The sequence below is a fragment of the Podarcis tiliguerta genome (genome assembly GCF_965153285.1).
Source record: "Podarcis tiliguerta genome assembly, chromosome: 10".
Taxonomy (NCBI): domain Eukaryota; kingdom Metazoa; phylum Chordata; class Lepidosauria; order Squamata; family Lacertidae; genus Podarcis; species Podarcis tiliguerta.
In genome coordinates this window covers 70,640,864-70,665,429 of record NC_139543.1, presented here as the reverse complement: position 1 = coordinate 70,665,429, position 24,566 = coordinate 70,640,864, and the positions used below count along the sequence as shown (strand labels likewise).

General features: G+C 47.9%; 1 protein-coding gene across 1 annotated transcript; it reads left to right on the top strand.

Annotated features, from left to right (window-relative positions):
• The first annotated feature begins 1,223 nt into the window (after positions 1-1,223).
• On the top strand, positions 1,224-24,480 carry LOC310659211 (uncharacterized protein). Its single transcript, XM_083402449.1, has 8 exons — positions 1,224-1,309; positions 4,224-4,249; positions 5,518-5,700; positions 10,831-10,929; positions 13,281-13,379; positions 18,060-18,146; positions 20,478-20,629; positions 24,322-24,480. The coding sequence occupies exons 2-8, from the start codon at positions 4,237-4,239 to the stop codon at positions 24,463-24,465; spliced, it is 777 nt and encodes a 258-aa protein (XP_083258575.1). The 5' UTR covers positions 1,224-1,309; positions 4,224-4,236; the 3' UTR covers positions 24,466-24,480.
• Positions 24,481-24,566: the final 86 nt, after the last annotated feature.

The window sequence follows — 24,566 nt, the reverse complement described above, 5'->3', positions numbered from 1 at the left end:
TTTCTCCCTCCTCTATGTGACATCCTTTTATATATTTGAACATGGCTATCATATCACCCCTTAACCTCCTCTTCTCCAGGCTAAACATGCCCAGTTCCCTTAGCCGTTCCTCATAAGGCATCATTTCCAGGCCTTTGACCATTTTGGTTGCCCTCCTCTGGACACGTTCCAGTTTGTCAATGTCCTTCTTGAACTGTGGTGCCCAGAACTGGACACAGTACTCCAGGTGAGGTCTGACCAGAGCAGAATACAGTGGCACTATTACTTCCCTTGATCTAGATCTGTTAGCATGAGTATTATGAAGAGCAAGGCTTTTTAGGCATGTTTGTCCCATCTCCCTGGGCTTAGGCCCTGGGTGGAATGTGTCTCAGAAAAATTTTACACATCACTTGGGAAGACAGGCGAACTAATGCCAGTGTACTGGAAGAAGCAAAGATCACCAGTTTCAACGCGATGATTCTTCAACATCAACTTCGTTGGACTGGTCATGTTGTGTGGATGGCTGACTATCGTCTGCCAAAGCGACTACAGTGGTACCTTGGGTTACAGATGCTTCAGGTTACAGATTCCGCTAATCCAGAAATAGTACCTCCGGTTAAGAACTTTGCTTCAGGATGAGAACAGGAACTGTGATACGTTGGCACGTTGGCAGTGGGAGGCTCCATTAGCTAAAGTGGTTAAGAACAGTTTTAGGTTAAGAACAGACCTCCAGAACGAATTAAGTTCTTAACCCGAGGTACCACTGTACTCTATTCCGAACTTAAAAATGGAAAGCATTATGCTGGTGGTCAACAAAAGAGGTTTAAAGACTGTCTCAAGGCAAATCTAAAAAAAGGTATTATAAACACTGACACCTGGGAAACACTGACCTGCGAGCACTCCAGTTGGAGAACAGCCTTGACCAAAGGTGTCATGGGCTTTGAAGACAAACTCAGGACGCAAGGGAGAAACGTGCTAAGAGGAAGGCATGCTTGGCAAATCCACACCATGATCAACTCCCACCCGGAAACCAATGTCCGCACTGTGGAAGGACGTGTGGATCCAGAATTGGCCTCCACAGTCACTTAAGGACTCATTGTTAAAACCGTGTTTATGGAAGGCAATCTTACTCGGCTACAAGGAATTGCCAAAGAAGAAGAAGCAGATTAGAAAGGGCAGGCAGCCAATCAGGGCGCAGGAGGAGCTGAATGGTGAGGTTCTGGAATGTTCTGCATCAAATCCGAAGGTGGTCGAAGCCGTTGGAGGGAGGGGCATCTGCCGGAAGAGCCGGAGGCAGAGCAAAGGGGGATCGATCCATCAATGCGCCAAGGTAACCAACTGGGCAACGCAGAGGGAGGGTAATCGCCTTGTCTTTCGTCAACTCACTGGTGATCAGTGTCCCAGGGACTGCTGGAAACAGCTCCCCAAAATCTCGGGAGAAAGGAGATCTCTCCGGGATATAACCCCCAAGACCCTTCATCTGGGTCTTCGAACCCGGGTTCAACCCAGGAAACTCCCACGTGCAAAATACAGGCATTCAGCTTCAGCTCACCAAAGTCCAACTGGACAGTTGCTTTGCTTTTTAAAAAAATTATTTAGTTGGTTTTTCAAATTAAAATTTTACAGAGATATATCCAACATAAATCATAAAAACCAGATTCGAAGGAATCTCCTGGACTTCCATCCTCCCCTTTGTGGGTCCTACTATTAATCATGTCCTCCTGCATCTTTTGTGATAATCCAAACCCTTTACCTCTTCCATTGTGTCCAGAATTCACCATTAAACTACAGGTGTTATTCCAATCCTACTAACGATTTTAACTGTTTACAGGTGTTTTTAAGATATATGATAAATTTCCCCCATTATTAAAACTTTGGTCTTCCTGATTTCTGACTCTTCCGGTCATCTTAGCCATTTCTGCATAGTCCATTAACTTCATCTGCCATTCTTCTCTGATAGGGACTTTATCTTCTTTCCATCTCTGGGCCAATAGCATCCGCGCAGCTGTAGCCACATACATAAGTAGTATTTTCTGCTCCCTGGGAGGGCTACTAGACAGGAAGCAAAACATGAGATGTAAGGTGCGAAAGTTCGATATTCTGTAGATACCGGAAGGAGTCTTCAGAAGGGTCATCTTGAGTAATGATGCCATAGGCTTTGTTAGAACTGTCTGGAGCTATCTGTTTGTTTTCCCAATAAATCCTCCTTTTTAATTATCTATGCCAGGGGTCGGCAAACTAAGGCCCATGGGCCGGATGAGGCCCAATTGCCTTCAGGATCTGGCCTGCAGATTGTCCGTGGATGGGCGTGGGGATTCTATTCATTTGAGCTGGACCATTTTCCCCCCTGTGCCATTCCATTTCTCCCCCCTCTCCCTCACACACACCGTGACGGCGCCTCCTCCCTCGCTCCTCCTGGCTTCTCCCTGCCCTGCCTAGAGGAGGAAGGGGACTAGGCTGAATTGGCTGAGCGCCATTTTAAGCAGCTCCTCTCCGGAGCCAGTCCTTCCATGCCGCTCATCTTCCCTCCGCCGCTGCCACCCTGGTACTCCTGTGGGCCAGAGAGTGGAGCGGATGAGCTCACTCTGTCTACCCACGGGAAGCAGTGGTGGCGGCGGCAGCAGTGGCAGCCCCTGGGAAGGTAAGTGCAGAGGCTGGAGGTGGGGAGGAGGACCACTTGCCCCCATCGCCTCTTCTTCCAGCCCCCCCTGCTGCTCCTCTGGCCTGCCACAAGGTCTGAGGGACAGTGGACCGTCCTGCGGCTAAAAATATTTGCCGACCCCTGATCTACACTTACTGTGTTATCAAGCTAAGAACCTGGACTCCTGACAGTCACAAAATCCCAAATGTGCCTTTTTTGTTTTGTTTTTATTATGTTTTTGTTGTGTTTTTGTTCTGTTCTTTGCCAGGGGGAGGGTTGCCAACCATTCCAGACCCAGGTGGGTGAGGAAGCAGGTACAATTAGGTCGGCAGTTCGAATCCCCATGACGGGGTGAGCTCCCGTTGCTCGGTCCCTGCTCCTGCCAACCTAGCAGTTCCAAAGCCCATCAAAGAACAAGTAGATAAATAGGTACCACTCCAGCGGGAAGGTAAATGGCATTTCTGTGTGCTTCTGTGTCAGGGGTCCCTTTGCCTTTACCTTGCCAGGGCGAGGGTTAGCAACCATTCTGGACCCGGGTGGATGAGAAACCGGGTACAATTAGGTTGCACCTTGTTTCTACATCCGGCATTTTCTGGTCTGGACTTTCCCTGGGACTTAGTGACAAGAAAGATTTGGGTGGTTTTTAGAAGTTCTTAGATGCCACAATGGCTCTGATCTGCCCCCACAGTCAGAGGCAGCAATGCTTCAGAAAACCAGTTGCTGGAAGCAACAGGACTCTTATCTGGCTTGTGGGTTTCTGTGTGAACAGGATGCTGGACTAGACGCCTGCTCCATCTACACTAATCTGCAAAAACCTTATTCAATATAATGTTATCTAACTCTCAACACAGTTCTCCATTGCCAAAGGTTCACTGCTCTGCAGCGCCCTCTGGTGCCACATTTAATAACACCTTTTTGTTTTTTGTTAAAGAATTTATTCATTTTCATTAACAATCTTCCAGTTAATGACAAATAAAATCAATCCAAATTACAGTAATAACAACACACTAATTATATATTCCAATTATAAAAAAAATTTCTCGGGACTTCCCATGTTTCAGATGTCTAGAGATAATCGTTCCCATTCATGTCTCTGCATTTTCAGTATTTTTTCAAATTCAAAACTAATATTATCCATTTTTATTCTCAGTCTAATCCATGGGTAGGCAAACTAAGGCCCGGGGGCCGGATTCCACCCAATCGCCTTCTAAATCTGGCCCGCGGACGGTCTGGGAATCAGCGTGTTTTTACATGAGTAGAAAGTGCCCTTTTATCTGAAATGCATATCTGGGTTATTTGTGGGGCATAGCAATTTGTTCTTCTTTTTCCCAAAAAATATAATCCATCCCCGCACAAGGTCTGAGGGACAGTGGACCGGCCCTCTGCTGAAAAAGTTTGCTGACCCCTGGTCTAATCAGCCATTGTTTCTTGGCTCACATCTTCTGTAGCAAAGTTTTCATGTTGTTAAGCCACAAGAGGCATTTTTTAAAATAACGCCTTTTTAACGTTATAAAGCACAAGTGTAGATCCATCCCAGGTCGTTCCTATGTCCTTATAACCTTAAGTCTGCTGTGCACTGATATTTTCCCTTCTTGTTTTACAGAGAACATGAAAGGATGCCTGCAGTAGGTATGTATGCCGCCATGCCCATACTGGGTTCAGGAACAGGCAGTGGAAGGGGGTGAGAAATCTGCTCTGTGGGTGCCCGGCCTAGACAGCCAGCTGCTCTGCCAAGGATTTCATGTCCTGCTTTTTTAGAATTCTTCTTTCTTTGGCGATCCCTCGTAGCCGAGTAAGATTGCCTTCCACAAACATGGTTTTAAAAGTGAGTCCGTAAGTGACTGTGGAGGCCAATTTTGGATCCACACGTCCTTCCACAGTGGGGACATTGCTTTCCGGACTGGAGTTGATCCCGGTGTGGATTTGCCAAGTGTGCCTTCCTATTGACACGTTTCTCCCTTGCATCCTGAGTTCGAGTGTCTTCAAAGCCCACGACACCTTTGGTCAAGGCTGTTCTCCAACTGGAGCGCTCGCAGGCCAGTGATTCCCAGTTGTCAGTGTTTATACTACATTTTTTAAAGATTTGCCTTGAGACAGTTTTTAAATCTCTTTTGTTGACCACTAGCATTACGCTTTCCATTTTTAAGTTTGGAATAGAGTAGTTGCTTTGGAAGACGATCATTAGGCATCCGCACAACATGACGTTGATGTTGAAGAATCATTGCTTCAAGCCCAGCGAACCTCATAAGGAGCTGGGCCACATTGCGGTGGTGCTTAACATCGCATCAATGCATAAAAATGTTCTGGATTCATGCTGGAAACTTCCTGATACATGGCTGCTTTCAGATGTCTTTTAAAAGCCAGGAAGTTCTTTATTTCCTTGACATCTGATGGGAGGACATTGCACAGGGCGGGTGCCACCACCGAGAAGGCCCTCTGCCTGGTTCGCGGTAACCTCATTTCTCGCAGGGAGGGAACTGCCAGAAGGCCCTCGGAGCTGGACCTCAGTGTCCGGGATGGACGATGGGGGTGAAGACGCTCCTTCAGGGATACTGGGCTGAGGCCATTTAGGGCTTTCAAGGTCAGCTCCATGTATAAGAAATAGAAGAAAGGAGGACTCTCAAAAGAGGCGTATACACAAGTAGCCAGCAGTTGCAGCGGGAAAGTCAGGCTGGCTAAAGCTCAGAATGAGCTCAGGCTTGCAAGAGAGGTGGAAAATAATAAAAGGTTTCCTCAGCTATGTCTGATGGAAGAGGAAGAACAAGCAAGTGGTAGGTGTTCAACTTGGAGAAAACGGAGAAATGGTATTGGGTGTCAGAGAGAAGGCAGAACTACTCGACTGCTTGTAATTCTGGTGTGTGTTGCTGGCCTCTTCTAACACAGACATTATTTTGCAGATAAGAAAGCAAAGAAAGTAGGGGCAGAAGCAAAAAAAGGTGGGGAAAAAGGCGGAAAAGGCGAAAAAGGCGAAAAAGGCGAAAAAGGCGAAGAAGGAGAAGAAGGAGAAGGAGGAGAAGAGGTAGAAGAGGAAGTAGAAGAAGAGGAAAAAGAATTAACTGAAGAAGAAAAAGAGCAACTTGGTCTGTATCCTGCGCACCTAATCAAAGAATCTTAGAGTTGCATTTTTGCAAGTAGTTGCCTTGAATGGAATCTATTTCGTACGTTACACAAGATGCACGTTCTCACATACATCTCAAAATCCAGAAAGCACGCCTTTCAAAGGCTACTACAGTAATAATATAATAATAATAATTTATTATTTATACCCCGCCCATCTCATTGGGTCCATTACCTTCAGCAGCTGAGGGCCTCATCAAACCTAAATGCGGCCCTGGAAGCTGGCTGTCTCTTCCTCATTTACATGATCTGCCGCGGGATATTTCATTTATTTATTGCATTTATACCCCCAAAGAGCTCAAGGGGTCGTCCATCATCATCATCATCATTATCATCATCATCATCATTTATACCCCACTCATCTGCCTGGGTTTCTCCAGCCACTCTGGGCAGCTCCCAACAGAATTAAAAACACGATAAAACATCAAACCTTAAAAATTTCCCTAAACAGGGCTGCCTTCAGATGTCTTCTAAAAGTCAGGTACAGTGGTATCTCTGGTTACGTACTTAATTCGTTGGTTTCTGGGTGCCTCGCCGTCGAGAAGCTCACCTCGACCTGTAGCAAGCTCATGAGTTTCTGCCAGAACCGGGAAGTAAATTGTTTCCCGCGATCCGAGATTACCCTCAAGGGAGCCCCATGCAGTCTAAAAATGTGATCCACAAACAGCCTGGCTGTCTCCTCTGCCGTTGCTGCATGTGAGCAAGCTACGAAATGGCACATTTTAGCCGGTAGATTGACTACTACCATGACCGCTGTCTTTCCCCTTGACTTGGGCAGATCTGTCATAAAATCAATGGACACCACCTCCTAGGGCTTTTCCGGTGTGAGTAAGGGTTCCAGTAACCCCGCGGGGGCAGCCCTTTCCCCCTTAGCCCTCTGATATCGGTCGCACCCTCGTACATATTCTCGTACGTCTTCCCTCACCTTTGGCCACCAGAACTGCCTGGTGACAAGTAGCATGGTCTTGTGCTGTCCAAAGTGCCCAGCTGTTGGGTTGTCATGGAGTTGTCTAAGTACCTTCCCCCTCAAAGTCTTCCCCGGTACATACAGTGCCCCCTTATAGTACAGTAGCCCTTCCTTTTCCTCAAACCCTCCATTGACTTCCTTTCCGTCCCTGAGTTCCCTGATTTTTGTCTGAGCAAACTCATCGTCTCTGGTGAGCCCTGCCAGTTCTCGTTTCCCAACCAACGCTCCCACACCCACCCACCTGTCCTCGGGGAACACATGCCTGGTCTCTGGTGGCCCCTCTCCTTCCATGTACTCCGGTTTCCAGGAGAGAGCATCTGCCCTTACGTTTTCCTCTCCCGGCACGTATCGGATCTCAAAGGAAAACTTGGTGAACTCCTGGGACCATCTGATCTGTCTCTGGTTGAGCACTCGCGCGGTCCGCCAGTATTCCAAGTTCTTGTGTTCAGTTCGGACCTGGATCTTGTGCCGCGCCCCTATCAATAGATGTCTCCATTGCTGAAATGCCGCATAGATTGCAAGCAGTTCTCGGTCATACACCATGTAGTTTTGCTCTGACTTGCTCAGCTTCCTAGAGAAAAAGGCACATGGCCTCCAGTTCTGCTTGGCCCCGGGTTGCAAAAGGACTGCTCCAATCGTGCGGTCAGACGCGTCTGTCTCCAGTCTCATGGACTTCTCTGGATCCACGTGCAGGAGCTCCTCTTCCGAGGCGAACGCCTTCTTCAGTTTTTCAAAGGATTGCTGTGCACCCTCTGTCCATGCGAACTTCTTTTTGCTACTAAGACAATTCGTTATGGGCGCTGTCAAGTGAGCGAAGTTCTTTATGAACTTCCTGTAGAAGTTGCTGAAGCCTAGGAACCTCTGCACATCCTTTCTGTTTTGGGGGGCTTTCCATTCCAGCACTGCCTTCACTTTGCCCGGATCCATGGCTAGTTCTTTGTCTGACAACCTGTACCCCAGGAACCCGACCTCCCTGGCGTGGAATTGGCATTTTTCCAGCTTGACCCACAACTGATGCTTCTTCATCCCTGACGTCTCTGACGTCTTGCTTTTCATTGTCCGAATAGATTAAGACGTCATCCAAAAAGGCTACACAATTCTTGTATAGCAGGGGCCCCAACACATGGTGCATGAAGGCTTGAAAGCAGGCAGACCCCGATTGTAATCCAAATGGCATGACTAAGTACTCAAAAGCCCCCAGGGGGGTGAACATGGTCGTTTTCCATTCGTCCCCCTCCCTTATCCTAATCAGATTGTATGCTCCCCTGAGGTCCAGCTTGGTAAAAATCTTCCCCTGCCTCACACGTGTCAAAATATTGTCAATCCTGGGCATTGGGAAAGTCACGGGTTCTGACACCATATTTAGGGCCTGGTAATCCACGACTAATCTGGGCTGATTTTTTCTCTTTTTTGTCCACAAAGAACACTGGACTGCCCCCCACCGCCTTTGATTCCCTTATGAAACCTCTCTTCAGGTTCTTGTCAATAAACTGCCGCAGCTCCTGCATCTCCCGGTCAGACATGGCATACAGCTTACCCACTGTTAACTGAGCCCCTGGAAGCAGGTTGATTTGGCAGCCAAAGGGCCTGTGGGGGGGCAGTCTATCAGCCTCCCTCTCGCTGAAGACCTCCTTCAAATCAGCATATTGTGGTGACACCTCCCCTTTTTGCTCCAGGGCCAACCCAGCCACCCTGGCCACAGTCATTCTTGGTTCCTTCCCTCCCAGACAGTGTTCTAAGCAGTAAGCTGACCCAAAGGTGACCAACCGCTGATGCCATGACACCACTGGGTCATGTATTGCCAGCCAGCTCATTCCCAGTATTATTGGGGGTCCTGCCAGCATGGCCACGTGAAAGGCAATGGTTTCTGTGTGCCTAGAAACCCTCATTCGCATTGGCGGTGTCTGGTGTGTCACTTCCCCTCCCAGGAGTTCCCTGCCATCGATGGTGGTCACTTGCAAGGGAAAATCCAGGGATAGCAGGTGGAGTCTCTGCTGAAGAAATTACACGATCTGCCAGAATCTAGCAGTCCCTCCACTTTGAAGGGGTGCCCATTTGGGAGTTCTAGCACCACCACTATGGCTATAGCTGCCTTGGGGGGGGGGTCAGGCTGGGGCACTTCTATTGGTTGCTGGCCTGGCTGCTGTCCCTGCTGGTTGGCAGCCAGGCATTGTCGTTTCCCTGCACTGGCCCCTCCTCCCCCTTCTCGTCATGGCCTGCAGCCCCCATCATGCCTTGCCAGGCTTTTAGTTGTGGGCAGACCTTTGCAAAATGTCCCGGTCGCTGACAGAGGAAACACTTCTTGGTAGTTTTCCACTCCTTCGCCTCCCCGACCTTCACCAGCGTTTGAAACTTCGCGTGCGTGCGCTCCATCAATTTCCATCGGCTCCGCCGCCTGGGAAGGCTCCCTCAGCATCTCCGGAATGCAGTTGTCATGGAAACGTTCCACCCTTATCTCCCGCTTCTCCTGAAACCGCGCTTCCTGGCGTACACCTATCGCAAGCACAGTCTTTGTGAGTTCATCCATCGACCGCAGGCGGAGCGCTCGGGACAACTCGTCTTTCACTTAGGGGGACAAACCCGCTTCAAACAACATTTGCATTGGTTCAGAGTCCAGATCCCACCCGAGCTTGTGGACTAACATCGCAAAACGCGACCAGTAGTTTCTGATGGACAGGCCCCCCTGCTTGCACCCCATCAGCTCCCGCCGTGTCACGGTTTTCTCAACCTCGCTGGAGAACATCGCGTCCATTCCCTGGTAGAATTTCTTAAGATCCTTCAATGCATCATTCTGCGTCGCCATTAGGGGCCTGATCCATTCGCGCGCCCATCCTGCAGATGTCCCACAATGTAAGCCACCCTCTCCCCATCATCCGCAAAGTCATTTTTCTGCTATTCCAAAGCGTACTGAATTTGCGTTCGGAAGGCATTGTAGTCATGGGGCTTTCCACCAAACTTGTGTACCAGACCCGGGACCTTCCTCCCTATCGGGGTGGCTCTGCCCTGTGCATCCTGAGCCCGTCTCTCCTCCAGCCACGCAGACAGGGTAGCTACATGTGCCTCCAGGTCTCGGTTCCTCTCGACCAGACCTCGCACCATGGCTTCTTGCTCTGTCTCTCTGGCCGGCCCTGTTTGGCTCATCGTGCTGCCTCTCTGGGGCTGCACACAAGCAATGTCAGAGACTGACGGATTGCTGTAATGGTTCTAGGGGTTGTTCGTGCGTAAGCCGGTGCCAACACCTGCCTGGGTTGCCTGAGTGAACCTTTTCTGTCTGGACAGCCACTCACCCGTGGCTGTCTCAATCGCTGGCAGAATCCGTCAGTGGGCGTTTCTTAAACTTCTTTCAGCAAAGAAGCTCTTTGATGCCTAGTCTTCTCCTACTCTCCCTGCGCGGAAGCCCTCTGCGCAAGGAGGGCGTAGGCAGCGGAGGACCCTTACTCTCCCCGCTGGTCCCCGGCAAGGAGTCATGGGACTGCCTTGCCGATTCCCCAATCTGCCCCCCTTCTCCACTAGTGCTACGCTGATTCTCTTCCCCAGAAGATGGGCTGCCTCTCCCAATCCCGGGACACTCTCTGGAATCCCTTTGGAGCTTGCTCTCTCCCTCCGGCACTGATGGCAGTTCCCTGACAGGCCTCCTGCTGCCACTGTGCCGCCACCGCATGATTTCTGTTCTTATCCTGAAGCAAAGTTCTCTTAACCTGAAGCACTATTTCTGGGTTAGCGGAGTCTGTATGTAACCCGAGGTGCCACTATAGTTGTTTTTCTCTTTGACATCTGGTGGAAGGGTGTTCCACAGGGCGGGCGCCACCACCGAGAAGGCCCTCTGCCTGGTTCCCTGTAACCTCACTTCTCGCAGGGAGGGAACCGCCAGAAGGACCTCGGAGCTGGACCTTCTCCTGCTATGCGTTTAATCTGTGCAACGACCCTGTGAGACTGAAATCAGGCCACGGCCCTTCCCAGGTCACCCAGTGAAGTTCACGGCGAAGTAGGGATTCGAACCCAAGTCCTCACCCAGCACTGTAACCACTGCTTCACACTGTCTCCAATAGCCTTTTCAAACTGATGAGAGGGGCATATTTGCTACTGGTGGCGTCGGATTAATTTCCATTCCCTCTCTTCCCTTTAGAAAAAGAGGAAGCTATCCAGAAAATTAAAAGGGGAGCAACGAATACATTCTGGCTGTGTTTGTTGATGATAATTGGCTCAAGTGTGCTGTACCATAACTGTAAGTTCACCTCTGTTCAGAATAAGTGTGTTTTACTCCAACGTAGGGCAAGGCGGGGGGACTCTTCGGTAGATTTATTGCTTTATTGTTCGGCGTCCAGCACGCTTCCCCCTGTGAGCCTCTGCAGGTCGTAAAGCAATTAGCAATTAGCAAAGTTGCACAGTGGTCGTGTGTCGAAAGAGCAGTTAATCAGCCCAAAACGTTTCTTCTGTCCTAAAATCTCTTTATTGGCACAAAAGTAGTGTATTTACAAACTCCAGCTTCCATCTGATTCAAGCTGCATCTTCTCCCTCTGCTTGCAGCGACGCAACAACCTGCTTTCGATTTCCACTCAGCTCACAGCATTCCAAGCTGCTTTCGTCACGTCCGGGCTTACTTCCCTTGTAAGCCCATCCCCTCAGTCTCGAGGCATAGAAGGTTAACCCTTCACTATACCCAACAGAGACACACGAAGAAAAAGGCCAGAATCATTTTAATTTCAAATGTCCTTGCTCTTCTTTTAGTAATTGATTCTAGGTTGCCCAATTACTTTTCATATTTATTTTTGTAATTGCAGTCACCTCGCCGATTGGCTCCAGTATCACCAGTTAAATAATATATTTAATATGGATAAAAAAAATTAGGTTTTGGAAAAGAAGACTCTAAACTGCAAATTGTTCTATTAAGAACCAATAAGAAATTATTATCTAAAATTCATAACTTACTACTAGAATGGGATCTGAAAGACGAACAAGTAAAAGATGTTATGATAAAATGGGCCCAGGACATCAGCTATACAATTATTATTTTATTTTTATATAAATTTTTATTAGTTTTTCGACATATCATTTTCAACAGTAATTAAACATACTTTCATATCTTATACCATATTTTTTTTGACTTCCATTAATCACATCTGAAAATTTTCCAATCTGTTCACGAAATAAACCTTTCTTACTTCCACAGTTACATTTAACTCATAACTAATATCTCTATTCTTTCTCTACTTTGCAATGCTTCCTACATTTCTCCTTACAAAACTTCTTGTAGTCCTACTGGCGTAATTTGTTGATTACAATTGCTCTTCAAATAGTTTGTATCGGCCATACAATTCAGATGGAACAGTGGGAGAGACTTTGGAGGTTGGATATTAGATTTACCGCCTGTAATGCCATCATGGAAAACCCAATGTTTAAAATTTCAGTAGAAAAGATACTGCAGGCATATTTATTGGGGATTTTAGGAAAAGACATCCCACAGGATAAGAAAAGATTATTCTTATATGCTACAGCCGCAGCCGGATTATTACTTGCTAGAAAATGGAAAGGGGATACTATCCCCACAAAGGAAGATTGGACCAGTAGATTATGTGAATGTATAGAATTAGCTAAACTAACGGCAGCCATAAGAAATCAGTCTAATCAGTCTAAGGAAGGCATGGCAATGTTTTGAGGAATATATGAGAAAAACGCTGTTCTAAAGAAAACACATTGATATGTATAGAATAAGTGTAGAGGAACTAATTCAAGGTAAAGTTATTAATAGATATAAAAGGATCAATATAAGGACACAAGGTAAATAAGATTATGCAGTAAAGGATGTCGAGTTGTGGTGGAGGGAAGCAGCACGGGTGCAAATTATAGTTATTTATTTCCCCACAGAGGAAAATGAGCCCAAGCGTCGACATGTCGACCAGTTGGACATCCCTGGACTATGACAACAATAAGTTTTTAAAAAAGAGTAGGAATCGTCTATTGTTTATGTGCAAAAATACTGCAAACAAGTTGGTACATTGGCGGGGTTTTAAGTAAACACTTGCAACTAGCAGGAAATTAGATAAAATTAAGGGAAATAATAATTGGGAAAGTTTTAAGTATGGAAATGCAGCAGAACTTTGTTTGCATAAGGAACCAGGAGAGGGTAGGGAAGGAAGATTCAAAGCATCTCAAAGAGAAGGTTAGTGAAAATGTATCTGCATAAATCTAGATCTGATAGAAATGTGGGCTAACTCTTGCTTTTAATTGTGAAAACGTAACTGTTAAGTTGTGGGTGAACATATCAGACGACACAGCGATTCTTCAAACAGCTCTTGTTTATTCACAGGCCAGGACAGAACTGAACTGAAGGGTTCAGTCAGCCTGCTTATATAGAGCTCCAGTACAACGTTACTGTAACAATTTTCTAAAACTATCCAATCACTGAACGTCACTTTCGATCCCTTATTTGCATAACTATCTACAGTATCCCTCTGCTGGCCCAGGGTGAGAACTTCAGTACATAACAGTAACTGTGGAAAATTAACTTGCCAGTCTTGTCTGGGACGTCCCCCCTGTGTTATAGCAGCCTGTCTTTCCTGCCTTCCTCCACAATAGATGAGCAACGGGTCATACGGCTATCGGACAACATCGACGCTGCGAAGACAATACGGGTCTTTTTCGTCAGTCACAATCAAACCCTCGATGCATTGAATGGTAAGAGATGGCTTGCTATGAGAATGCCTGCGTCCTACCTACCTGCCCACCCGCCACTCTCACCAAGCCCCCAACCACTGGCCCCATCCTCCAGTGTTGTGGCTCACAGGGCCATTTTAAGTATATCCGGCGCCGTGGTGCAAAGATCCCTCTGGTGCCCCCTCCCCCCCCATTTCCCAGAGTTGCCGAAGTTTTTGTTGGCATGCACCCAAGGAAACAGGGGCAATTGGCAGGCCCCCCAGCTGGCTCCAGCCCACCGGCCCGGTGTGCCGGGCGACCTCCGATCCTTGTTGTTGTTTAGTCGTTTAGTCATGTCCGACTCTTCGTGACCCCCTGGACCCGAGCACTCCAGGCCCTCTTGTCTTCCACTGTCTCCCGCAGTTTGGTCAAACTCATGCTGCTAGCTTCGAGAACACTGTCCCACCATCTTGTCCTCTGTCGTCCCCTTCTCCTTGTGCCCTCCATCTTTCCCAACATCAGGGTCTTTTCCAGGGAGTCTTCTCTTCTCATGAGGTGGCCAAAGTCTTGGAGTCTCAGCTTCAGGATCAGTCCTTCCAGTGAGCACTCAGGGCTGATTTCCTTCAGAATGGATCGGTTTGATCTTCTTGCAGTCCACGGGACTCTCAAGAGTCTCCTCCAGCACCAGAATTCAAAAGCATCCATTCTTCGCCGATCAGCCTTCTTGATGGTCCAGCTCTCACTTCCATACATCACTACTTGGAAAACCATAGCTTTAACTATACGGAGCAGGGAAGAGGCGGAGGCTGGACACAGTGCCTCCTGGCATCAGCTCGTTGCCCTTGCCCGCCGCAGGTGCTGCCCTCCAGCCGCTGCCCGCATCCTCCAGTCCTGCAAAGGAACAGACATGGGACTGTTGCGTGCAGCGACCCAGGCTTTAGAAGACTGAGCACGCTATTCAGCTGTGCAAACAGAAGTGGCACAAGAGGCTGTTTTTACAAGCAGGTTTTATTCAGCGTCAATCAGGACAAAAGGAAACATGTCTGATCTCCTTCGTGTCCAAAGCAAAACAGAAAGCTATACACAAACGGAAGTTCCCAGCATGCAATGCTGGTATGTGTTACAGACATGTGACACGCAACAGTCCCATGTCTGTTCCTTATGGTGGAATGGAACATCCTAACACTTTTTACGGTGCTGCCGGCAGCTTTGCAGGGCTGCCTCTTCCCTGGCGCCCTTCAGAATTTGGCACCCTGGCACCCCGCACCACTTGCCTCTATGGGCGAGACACCCCTGGTGGCTCAGTACATGGGTTGAAGTGGGGAGGGGACAGAGGGGACAGAGGGGTGTGTGCCCACTTGACATAGGATCATGTCGTTGGAAGGCACACAGGGCCGAATTTCATGTGATTCATTGCACCTGTGGGTAGCCTTTATCATGCTACTAGCGTTCTGTCTACACCAGGGGTACCCAAACGTTTTTCAAAGAGGGCCAGATTTGATGAAGTGAACATACGTGAGGGCTGACCAAGGTTGTTGACCTTTTAAGGGATTGAGCTTTTTTTTACGATTTACCCCAAAGTTGTTGAAGTTGAAGTTGTTGGGGTTTTACCCCAGGAAATAAACTGCCACAAGGCCCAGGTTAAACCAACCAGCGGGCTGGATTAGGCCCCCGAAACAGACCTTGTCTTTTCCTTCCTCACACTGATCATCCCCTTGCTGTCCTTCAGCACTGTCTGCCTCTGCTACTGTATCCACCCCCTCAGGTTTAGGTGACTGTGGGCTCCCTTTTGCTCTGGTAACTATGAAAGTACTCTGCACATGTTCTAAAATGCCCCAACCAATGAGCACAGGGGCGGGAATTTCTTCCGAAAGGGCTACCTGCCCAGTTTTTGAACCCAACATCTATTTCCACCACCTTTAGGATCTCTGCTTGTTTCGAAATTCCTTTTAATTTCATTACTTTTCCTGGAATTATGGCCTCATCCTTGATTTTCTCCAGTTGGACTATGGTGACTTGCAATCCCGTGTCCTTTAACCCGAGATATCTTTTTCCGTCTATCCAGATAAACTCTCCAGCGTTCTTTAACAAGAGATTATCTTGTTGAATCGCATAACAGTGCACGACTTCAGCCTCTACTACCTCAGCAGGCTCGGGCCTAGTGGGCATGGCCGTTTCCTTGACAACCTGACTAGTTGGGCCCTGCTCCACAGGCTGCATACAATATGTCTGTTTCTGTGTGGTGCTATAACTAGATGTTTCTTTTCCTGGCTTACAATCAAAACTTTTATGACCTAATTTCCCACATCTCCAGCATGAAATGTCTTTGGGTCCTGCATAACTTGTTTTATTGACTTTTCCCTCAGAAAACTGTGTATGGGTGTGTGCCTTCTCATGTGGGCTTTCTGATGAGGGGCTGCTTCTCTTATCGGTTTCTGAGGTAATCTTTCCTTTGGTTTGCTGAAATTTATTCTTGTTTGTTTCCCAATATCTCCCACCAAATTTTGGCCCATCAAATCCACGGTCTCTGATTTCATTTATTTTATTGGCTAAACCTGCTGCTTCCTCTATTGTCTTGGGGTTCCTTTCTTTTATCAGGTACTTCAATTGGCCATTTATTGTGTCGTAAAATTGCTCCAACGCTATCACTTCCCTAATCTTAGGTACCGTGTCTGCATTCTCTTGCTCTTGTGAGGTAAGTTTTTATCTTTGCCCCCATCTGCGCATAGGTTTCCTCCCTCACCTTTGTCACACTTCTAAATTTTTTCCTCAACTGCTCTGAGGTAATCTCAAAGTGTGTATATACTAACTGCTTGTACACCTCAGAATTTCAGGATTGTTTCTCAGTCATTTGAGTGTATAATTCGGCTAGAGGACCGCTTATCCTAGCTCTCAAGATCATCATTTTTTCTTCCTCTCTCACTTGAAAATCGTGACAGGCTCTCTCGAAGGATACTAGAAATGCTTCTGGGCTATCCTTATCTCTAAACTCAGGAAAGCGTTTTAAATTATATTCAATTGATTCTGCCCATCGGTGTTATTACTATTATTACGATTTTCTAAAGCCGTTAATTCCAACCGTCTCATCTCTAACTGAAACCGCTGCTGTTCCCTTTCCTGCTCAGCCCTCAATTTTTCTTTTTCCAATTCAGTTCTATTTTTCTCAAGCTTTAATTTCAGGTTATATTCTTGAACTAATTTCCACTTTTCAAAATCCTCTGAAAACTGTGGAACTTCTACTTCAGGTGGGGTTTTAGTCATCTATTCTGGTTTCTTCCCCCGGGGATTCCCATTCTCTTCTCCCGAGCTTTCATGTGGGTTTTCTCTCATGCGGTGCTTGGTCTTTTTGGTTGAGTCAGTATTTTGCACTAATTAAATAAGAGACTTTCACTCTCAGCACTGTTCCTCCCGGCTTGGCTTTCCAAGACCCTGGTCCTCAAAGAATAGCTTTAAGTTTTTCCCCTCTAACCCTTCAAGCTTCCTTCCTCTGACCCTGAGCCTAAGCCTCCGCCAGAGCAGTCTTTTGAGATCTCTTGCTCTTATTGTTATCTCGGCCACACGGCAATCTGGGGTTTATCCTCAATCACACCCTCGAGCCAGGTAATCTCTTCACCGATTTGCCCTGCCCCTCTCCAGGTGTATTGCTTCCCCTCACAGGCTCTTAGACTTATCGTATCCTGCCGCTGCCGCCAATTTTGTGGCGTTCGTACGAAGCCTCCGGTCATCTCACGGACTATTGATCCATATACCACTAATCCGCTGCCACCAACCAGGTCCTCCCTGGTAAAATCACTTCAGTCTCAGTCAGCTTCTCAATTCATAGAGTGTATTTTATTTCAGACATAAAACAAAACTTGTACAGCATTCCAAACGGTGTTCCTCTTTACTTTCTTAGTCTTATGTTCCTTTCTCTATCTCTTCTACCTCCCCACACACAAGGACCCACGGCCCTAACTGTCTCTCTATTACCAACCAGCCAACCCATGAAACCCAACCAACTACCAACCCACAACTCCCAACGAACTCCTCCCAGAACTCCTTTATAGACCCACTGACTCCACCCCCCTGGGTCCTGTCTGTGCAACCCATTTAACTATTTCCCCTCCAGCACTCTCTCATATAGGTTAACGTCACACTGGGTCATGTGGCCAGCATGACTAAGCCGCTTCTGGCGAACCAGAACAGTGCACAGAAGCACTGTTTACCTTCCCGCCAGAGCGGTACCTATTTATCTACTTGCACTTTGACGTGCTTTCGAACTGCTAGGTTGGCAGGAGCAGGGACCGAGCAATGGGAGCTCACCCCATCGCGGGGATTCGAACTGCCGACCTTCTGATCAGCAAGTTCCAGGCTCTGTGGTTTAACCCACAGCGCCACCCGCGTCCCTTTATGGAATAGTTACTTGACTCTTATTAGTTTGTGACTCCCTGCACATATTACATGTCTTCTGCTTATGAATTTTGAAACAGTTTGGATAGGGTTATAGAAATATTGTCAATATATTATTAGCCTATGTGTTGCTTGATGTTGTTCGGATTGTTCTGTTTTGCAACACAGGGGGATTTTTCGGGTTTATTATTCTCCAGACTGGAGGCAGGCCACGTCGCTTGTACCCAACGCAATCGGCAGACAGACACACTTCACACTCCCGGGAACCTTTCTATATATTTATGCTCGACTGCCCGAGACCTCCCTGACTTGCACTTTTGCAAATTGTTCTAGATACGGAAATCCTAGGGTTGGCAGAGAATTTAGCGGGGTTTCTACGCGACATCAAGACAAGGACTACTGCAGTGAATGTCGCAATTGGTAAGTTTGTCTGCAGAAGAATCGGGGAGGGGGGGAGACACAAGCTGGAAGCCTTTTCTCCCCCCACCCCTCATTTATTGGTAAAAACCTCTTGGTGTTTCGCAACTTTCCGACTAGTTGCAGGACCTTAGCCAGACCTAGCAGGGTAAACGAAGAATCCACGGAAGCAATTGGCAACTTGGCTGCAGACAGAATAGACGAAGCAGGAACCAGGAATTTGTAGTTGGGTGTTTATTATATACAGTGGACTATTTACAGGAACAGAACACGGATCTTTAGCTAGCTCTCTCATACACGACTCACAACTCCTACGCTGACACACAGAACTCTGAACACTGAGCTCTGAACTAACACATTCCCGTTAGCAGGCCATTAATTATCACTTCCTTGAGAGAGCTTGACCAATCAGGGAGTTGTCTCCATGTCTCTGTTATCACCAGGGAGACTTACTCCTTCAGATTGCCTTCTGGCTGTCTGCCAAACCTTAATTGACTCTGTGTGAGTAGCTGCACGTACGCAGTTTCCCAACATCATTTCCAGAACTGGATAACTTATTCCCTTCTTCAATTCTGGCTGCCCTTGTTGAAGGCCAACCCAGCAATGAATTGTATTTGGTTTAGGACCAATGGCTGGAGTTCTAATGTGCATTTATTACAAATATGTGTTCACTCTTAACCTTACACCCACGAGTTCTCACACAGGAGGAATGAAGAAAGGAGGTGGTCTACACCAGAAATCCTGTTTGCCAGGATACCTGATAATGGTCACTGACTGCTTTACCTGGACAGCCAGGCCATTCTTTTGTGATGGTAAATACTTTAATTCCTGAGTCCAGGTCACAGGCTCACCCTATTTATACACAAATACGACCTTAAGTCAAGTAAGCAAAAGACAATGGAGAGTCTTTCCCATTTCCTTCCTCCTTGCAGAGAAATATCTGAGGTCACTGGGAGAGTCAAAATGACTTCAGGGTTGTTCTCCTGTACTATTACAGACACTGGGTTTATATACTTATGTATGTGTTTGCCTCGTACATTTACGAATGCTTATTTTATATTTGGGACCTGAGAATTCTTATAACACAAAGGTTACCTTTGATGTGCAATAAACCTATAACTTAAACATTCCATACTTTAGCATTTCATTTCATCATACAGTGGTACCTCAGGTTAAGTACTTAATTCGTTCCAGACGTCCGTTCTTAACCTGAAACGGTTCTTAACCTGAAGCACCACTTTAGCTAATGGGGCCTCCCGCTGCCGCCGCGTCGCTGGAATTCAATTTCTGTTCTCATCCTGAAGCAAAGTTCTTAACCCAAGGTACTATTTCTGGGTTAGCGGAGTCTGTAACCTGAAGCGTATGTAACCTGAAGTGTATGTAACCCGAGGTACCACTGTATTTATTTGTACGCCTCCTTATCTCAAGGGGGTGTGCTTGGTTCACCCCACCCCATTTCATCTTCACAACAACCCTGCAAAGTAGGCCAGGCCAAGAAAGGCGGCCACTGACTCCAAGGTTGCCCTGTGAGCTTCATGTTTGTGTGGGGATTCGAACCCACCTCTCTCATCTCAGGCCTTAGCCCAGCACTCCAACCATTACACCACATCGGATTCTGCAAAGGAACTTTTGATGATTTCCCGGTACTATTCCCACTCCGGCTGCTGGCACAGTAACATAAGCACTGGTGCGCGCACACACACACAAAGATTGGCATCATTCATTCAAAGACCCTGACCCTAATCCAGAATGTGGCAGGTAGACTGGTGACTGGGAGCGGCCATCAAGACCACATAACACCGGTCTTGAAAGACCTATGTTGGCTCTCAGTACGTTTCCGAGCACAATTCAAAGTTTTGGTGCTGGCCTTGAAAGCCCTAAACAGCCTCAGTCCAGAATACCTGAAGGAGCGTCTCCACCCCCCATTGTTCTGCCCGGACACTGAGGTCCAGCACCGAGGGCCTTCTGGAGGTTCCCTCGCTGCGAGAAGCCAAGTTACAGGGAACCAGGAAGAGGGCCTTCTCGGTGGTGGTGCAAGCCCTGTGGAACTCCCTCCCACCAGATGGCAAAGAGAACAACAACTACCAGACTTTTAGAAGGCATCTGAAGGCAGCCCTGTTTAGGGAAGCTTTTAATGTTTGCTGCATTATGGTATTTTAATATTTTGTTGGAAGCCACCCATTTATTATTCTTATTATTCTTATTATTATCATCATCATCATTATCATCATCATTATCATTATACAGATGGACCGGCTTGTTTCTAACACATCTCCTTCTCTGCCTCTCTCTCTCTCTCTCTCTCTCCTGCATGCTTCTGGTTCGCCTCGCAAGACAACATAATTAAACTGATCAATGGCGGGTGGCAGCCCTTCAAAGGACGACTCTTTTACCTCATCTCGCACCCAATGGGTTTTGATTTTGCTCAGACTGAATGTGAGAAATTAAGGACAATTCTGCCCACCATTGTCACGAAGGAAGAGGAGGTAAGTTTGAGGACCGCGATCCTCTGGCGCCTCACCCAGATATATATTCGCTCTCCCCAGGAAAACCCACTGTGGACCGCTGGAACAGGACAAATGTCCACCGTTTTTTTCCTGCAAATGGACATTTGTTATAGCCCGGAGGGATCCCAAAGTCTGTCTAGTTCCAACCCCCTGGAATGTAGGAATCTCAACTAAATCACGCATGACACAATCACAGGTGGAAGGAAACCAAGTCAATGCGCGAAGCTCTTTTGCAAAAATGCTCTACACCAGGGGTCAGCAAACTTACCGTGCCTCAGGCTGGTGTCTCCAGAGCCCATCTTGCAGCAAGCCAGAGGGCAGGGGAGCATGTGCCCATAATCGTGCGCACACGCTATTTCCGGCGCACTTCCGGGTCAGGAGAGCACCGGAAATAGCTTGTGCGCATGTGCACGGGCCTCCTCCGACCCAGATGTGCACTGGAAATAACCCTTGCGCATGCACACAAGCTATTTCCAGTGTTCCTCCGACCCAGAGGTGGGTGGCCTCGCAGCACAGTGCCAGTAAGAGCGGGCAGCTGCAGCGGGGAGCTGGGGTTGCCGCGGGCCGGATAAACAAGTCCCTCGGGCCTTATCCAGCCCACAGGCCTTAGTTTGGAGACCCCTGCTCTACACCTTGCAGAAATAATCAGAAAGCAGTTTGAGTTTACCAATCATTAAATAAGTTGGAGTTCTTGTTATTAAATATACCAAGAAAAAAGCACACCAAGAACTCTGGCCAATATAAGTTTCAGCAGTGGGAGAGGTCCCTACTCCCAAATCAATAATCAATTGAAATAAACACTAATCCATTCAAAAGTATGTATTCTGACAAGGATTACAAACTCAAATTAAGATTATAAACCCAAACAGAGATTACAAACTGAAACTCATAAGGATATGTATAGCACAATAATTCGTTACAGAATTAGAGATAAGGATTTATGAGTAAAGATAAGTTCATGTTAGTCCATAGTCAGATTTGATGTGATGGTCTTAGTTTCAATCTGAGCAGACTTCTGACTTCTGCTCAGTGATTGAAACTAAGACCTTCACATCTCTATTTGAGTTTGTAACCCTTGTCAGAATACATACTTTTGAATGGATTAGTTTTTGTTACAGCTGATTATTGATTTGCGAGTAGGGACCACTCCCACTGCTGAAACTGATATTGGCCAGAGCTCTTGGTGTGCTTTTTTCTTGGGTTTACGAAACGGCAATTTGGTTTGCCAGGGAAATGTCGCAAAAGGAACAGTCGTGTCTTTTCAAAGACTCGTTGTGAAGTCTTGTCTACATGCTTAGCAGAGGGAGATTTAAAGGCAAACCTCCCCGTCTCCTCTGCCTGACTCTCGCCCCTCACCCACATGCAAGAAGTTTTTGGCTGCTCACCCACTGCCCGTTCACCCACTCCTACTGGCCAGCCATCACTCCCAAATACCTGCCTGCCTCTCCCTGGCTGCTCCGGCTCAGACACACTCAGAAATGGTGCCAAAAGCCAGGAGGCAACCCAGGAAACGCGGGTGGCGCTGTGGGTAAAACCTCAGCACCTAGGACTTGCCGATCGTATGGTCGGCGGTTCGAATCCCCGCAGCGGGGTGAGCTCCCGTCTTTCGGCCCCAGCTCCTGCCCACCTAGCAGTTCGAAAGCACCCTTAAGTGCAAGTAGATAAATAGGTACCGCTTTATAGCGGGAAGGTAAACGGTGTTTCCGTGTGCTGCGCTGGTGCAGGCACTGGCCCCCGGCCTCTTAAGCGACATGGGTGCGCAATCCCAGAGTCGGTCACGAGTGGCCCGTATGGGCAGGGGTACCTTTACCTTTAACCCAGGAAAGGAGAGCGGTACCCGGCTTAGTGGGGGATTGCCCGAGGGAAGGAGGACGGAATGGAGGGGAGGAGAAAATATGGGTGGGAGGAGTAAATATTTTATTGGGTGCACAAAGAGACCAGGGCCCTGTAGAGTTGGCACCTTTGCATAGCTGTCAACTTACAGATTTGAAAATAAGGGACCAGCAGCCTCGAAAATAAGGGATCAGCAGTCAAAATAAGGGATTTTCAGAGCACAGGTAGGTTCAACTTCTCAGCCCCTCCCAGCCAAAAGCAGAAAGCCCAGCCAGCAGCCAAACGAAGCCTCAAGCGGTGGTTCCCACAGCGCAGCAACCCGGCAAAGGGGATGCAGCAAGGAAAAACACCGTCACCTCTCCGCTGGGAAGCGCTGAGCAAAGGCGAGTCCCCAGGCAACGCGGCCGATTTGATCGGCACAAGGCATGCAAGCTCCAGCCCCCAGTCGTTCTTAGACTCCTTATTGGGTGAGCAACGCAGCCAAGCAACCCAGTTGGAGCCTCCCTCCTCCCTGGCTGGCAGGGAGGGAGGGAGAGGAGCTGCTTCCTTTGAAACCCGGGAAATTTAAGGGACATCATCAATAAAGGACAGCAGTGGGACACGGCACTGGGATAAGGGAGTTTCCCGCCAAATAAGGGGCGGGAGAACATCTGAATCTTCTCTTTGGGATCACATGGTCCCTTGAGAATCTTCCTGCTTGCACTCAGAACCACTTTGAGCATCTGTGCGGCAGTCACGAGTCAAATTTAGCTGGAGATGGAATTGAATGCTGTCTCGAGAAGCAGGAAATACTCGACTGCCTTCCTCTACTGCTTTATCCAGCTTTCAGCTTTTAAGAAAAAATGCAGAGCCCTGTTAGTGCCATTCAATGAAGGAAGTCCATTGCTTTGCAGAAGTGTTTCAAGCCCACAGCAGGCTAAAATAGACCCGCAACCATCACAGCTAAGTGCTGGTCAGTTTCTGGCTAGTTTGCAGATTTGGGTGGGAACGGATTTGCTATCCTACAGACAATTCCAGTGGTGTAACGTGGGTTGCCAGAGCCCGGGGCTATGGAGGGAAATGGACAGAGTATGTGTGTGTGTAATCGGCTGCCTAATGACGCCCGCGTCACCCAAGAGATTGCAGACGCAGAGATAAGAAAAGAAGAATGGTTCCATTGGTCTGGAGAGGTTCACTTCCTGGTCTCATGGAGAAGCTGTTTTCAACAGAGTCCAGCGACGGAAGAGCGCAGCTGCATTGCGGCAGCACCGGGCGTTGATATTTTGCATCCCTAATAATTTTGTCATCCCGTTCCCCCACCACCAGCATGCTATGCCACTGGACAAATCTGAATGCATGGTCAATGAAGCCAGGGTTTCATCTGACCTTGCGTGGCAAGGGGTGTAGATCAATTGGTAGAGAATGTACCTTGCAAACAGAAGATGCCTGGTTCATTCTTCCTCAAACCCTGGAGAGGCTTGGCTGCCTGCCAGTATAGGGTCTGACTCAGTACAGACCGCTTCATGTTATGTTCTTTCAGGTTACGCCCCGCGGCAACCCGGAAGTACCGGAAAGGGTTACTTCCGGGTTTCGTCGCTTGCACATGCACAGATGCTCAAAATGACGTCGCGCGCATGCGCAGAAGCGGTGACCCACACCCTGCGCATGCGCAGACGTGCTGCTGTGGCTTGTGTTCTTTTCATGTTGCAAACGGGCCTCCGGAACGTTCGTAGCCAGAGGTACCACTGTATAGCACATCTACCTCACTCCTGTGTGAGCTTTCTGCCGGAAAATCGATGAACAGTCCTCCCGAAAGGGTCCTTCGTCCCAGTCAGGCCTTCTGTTTGGCTCTCTTGCAGCTTTTCATTGAGGCGATTGCCAAGGAGTCGAGTAAGGGCGTGTGGATTGGGCTCAAAAAGGACGCCTTAACATGGAGATGGCTTGATGGGACACCGTACAATGTAAATAACAGGCAAGTGTCTGGGGAAGCCTCTATACCGTAAAGAAACTCTCGGCTGTTTTCTCCTTCCCACCCTGAAAGCAGCTTACGGAAGGTTGCCTTTCCCCGACTTCACCTTCACAAAAAGCGGGAATAGGGCAGACT

Excerpts from the sequence above, each read along its gene's own strand:
- LOC310659211 (XM_083402449.1), top strand. Across the intron at positions 5,701-10,830 it reads AGAAGAAAAAGAGCAACTTG|AAAAAGAGGAAGCTATCCAG; the intron begins GTCTGTATCCTG and ends TCTTCCCTTTAG. Across the intron at positions 20,630-24,321 it reads TTGTCACGAAGGAAGAGGAG|CTTTTCATTGAGGCGATTGC; the intron begins GTAAGTTTGAGG and ends GCTCTCTTGCAG.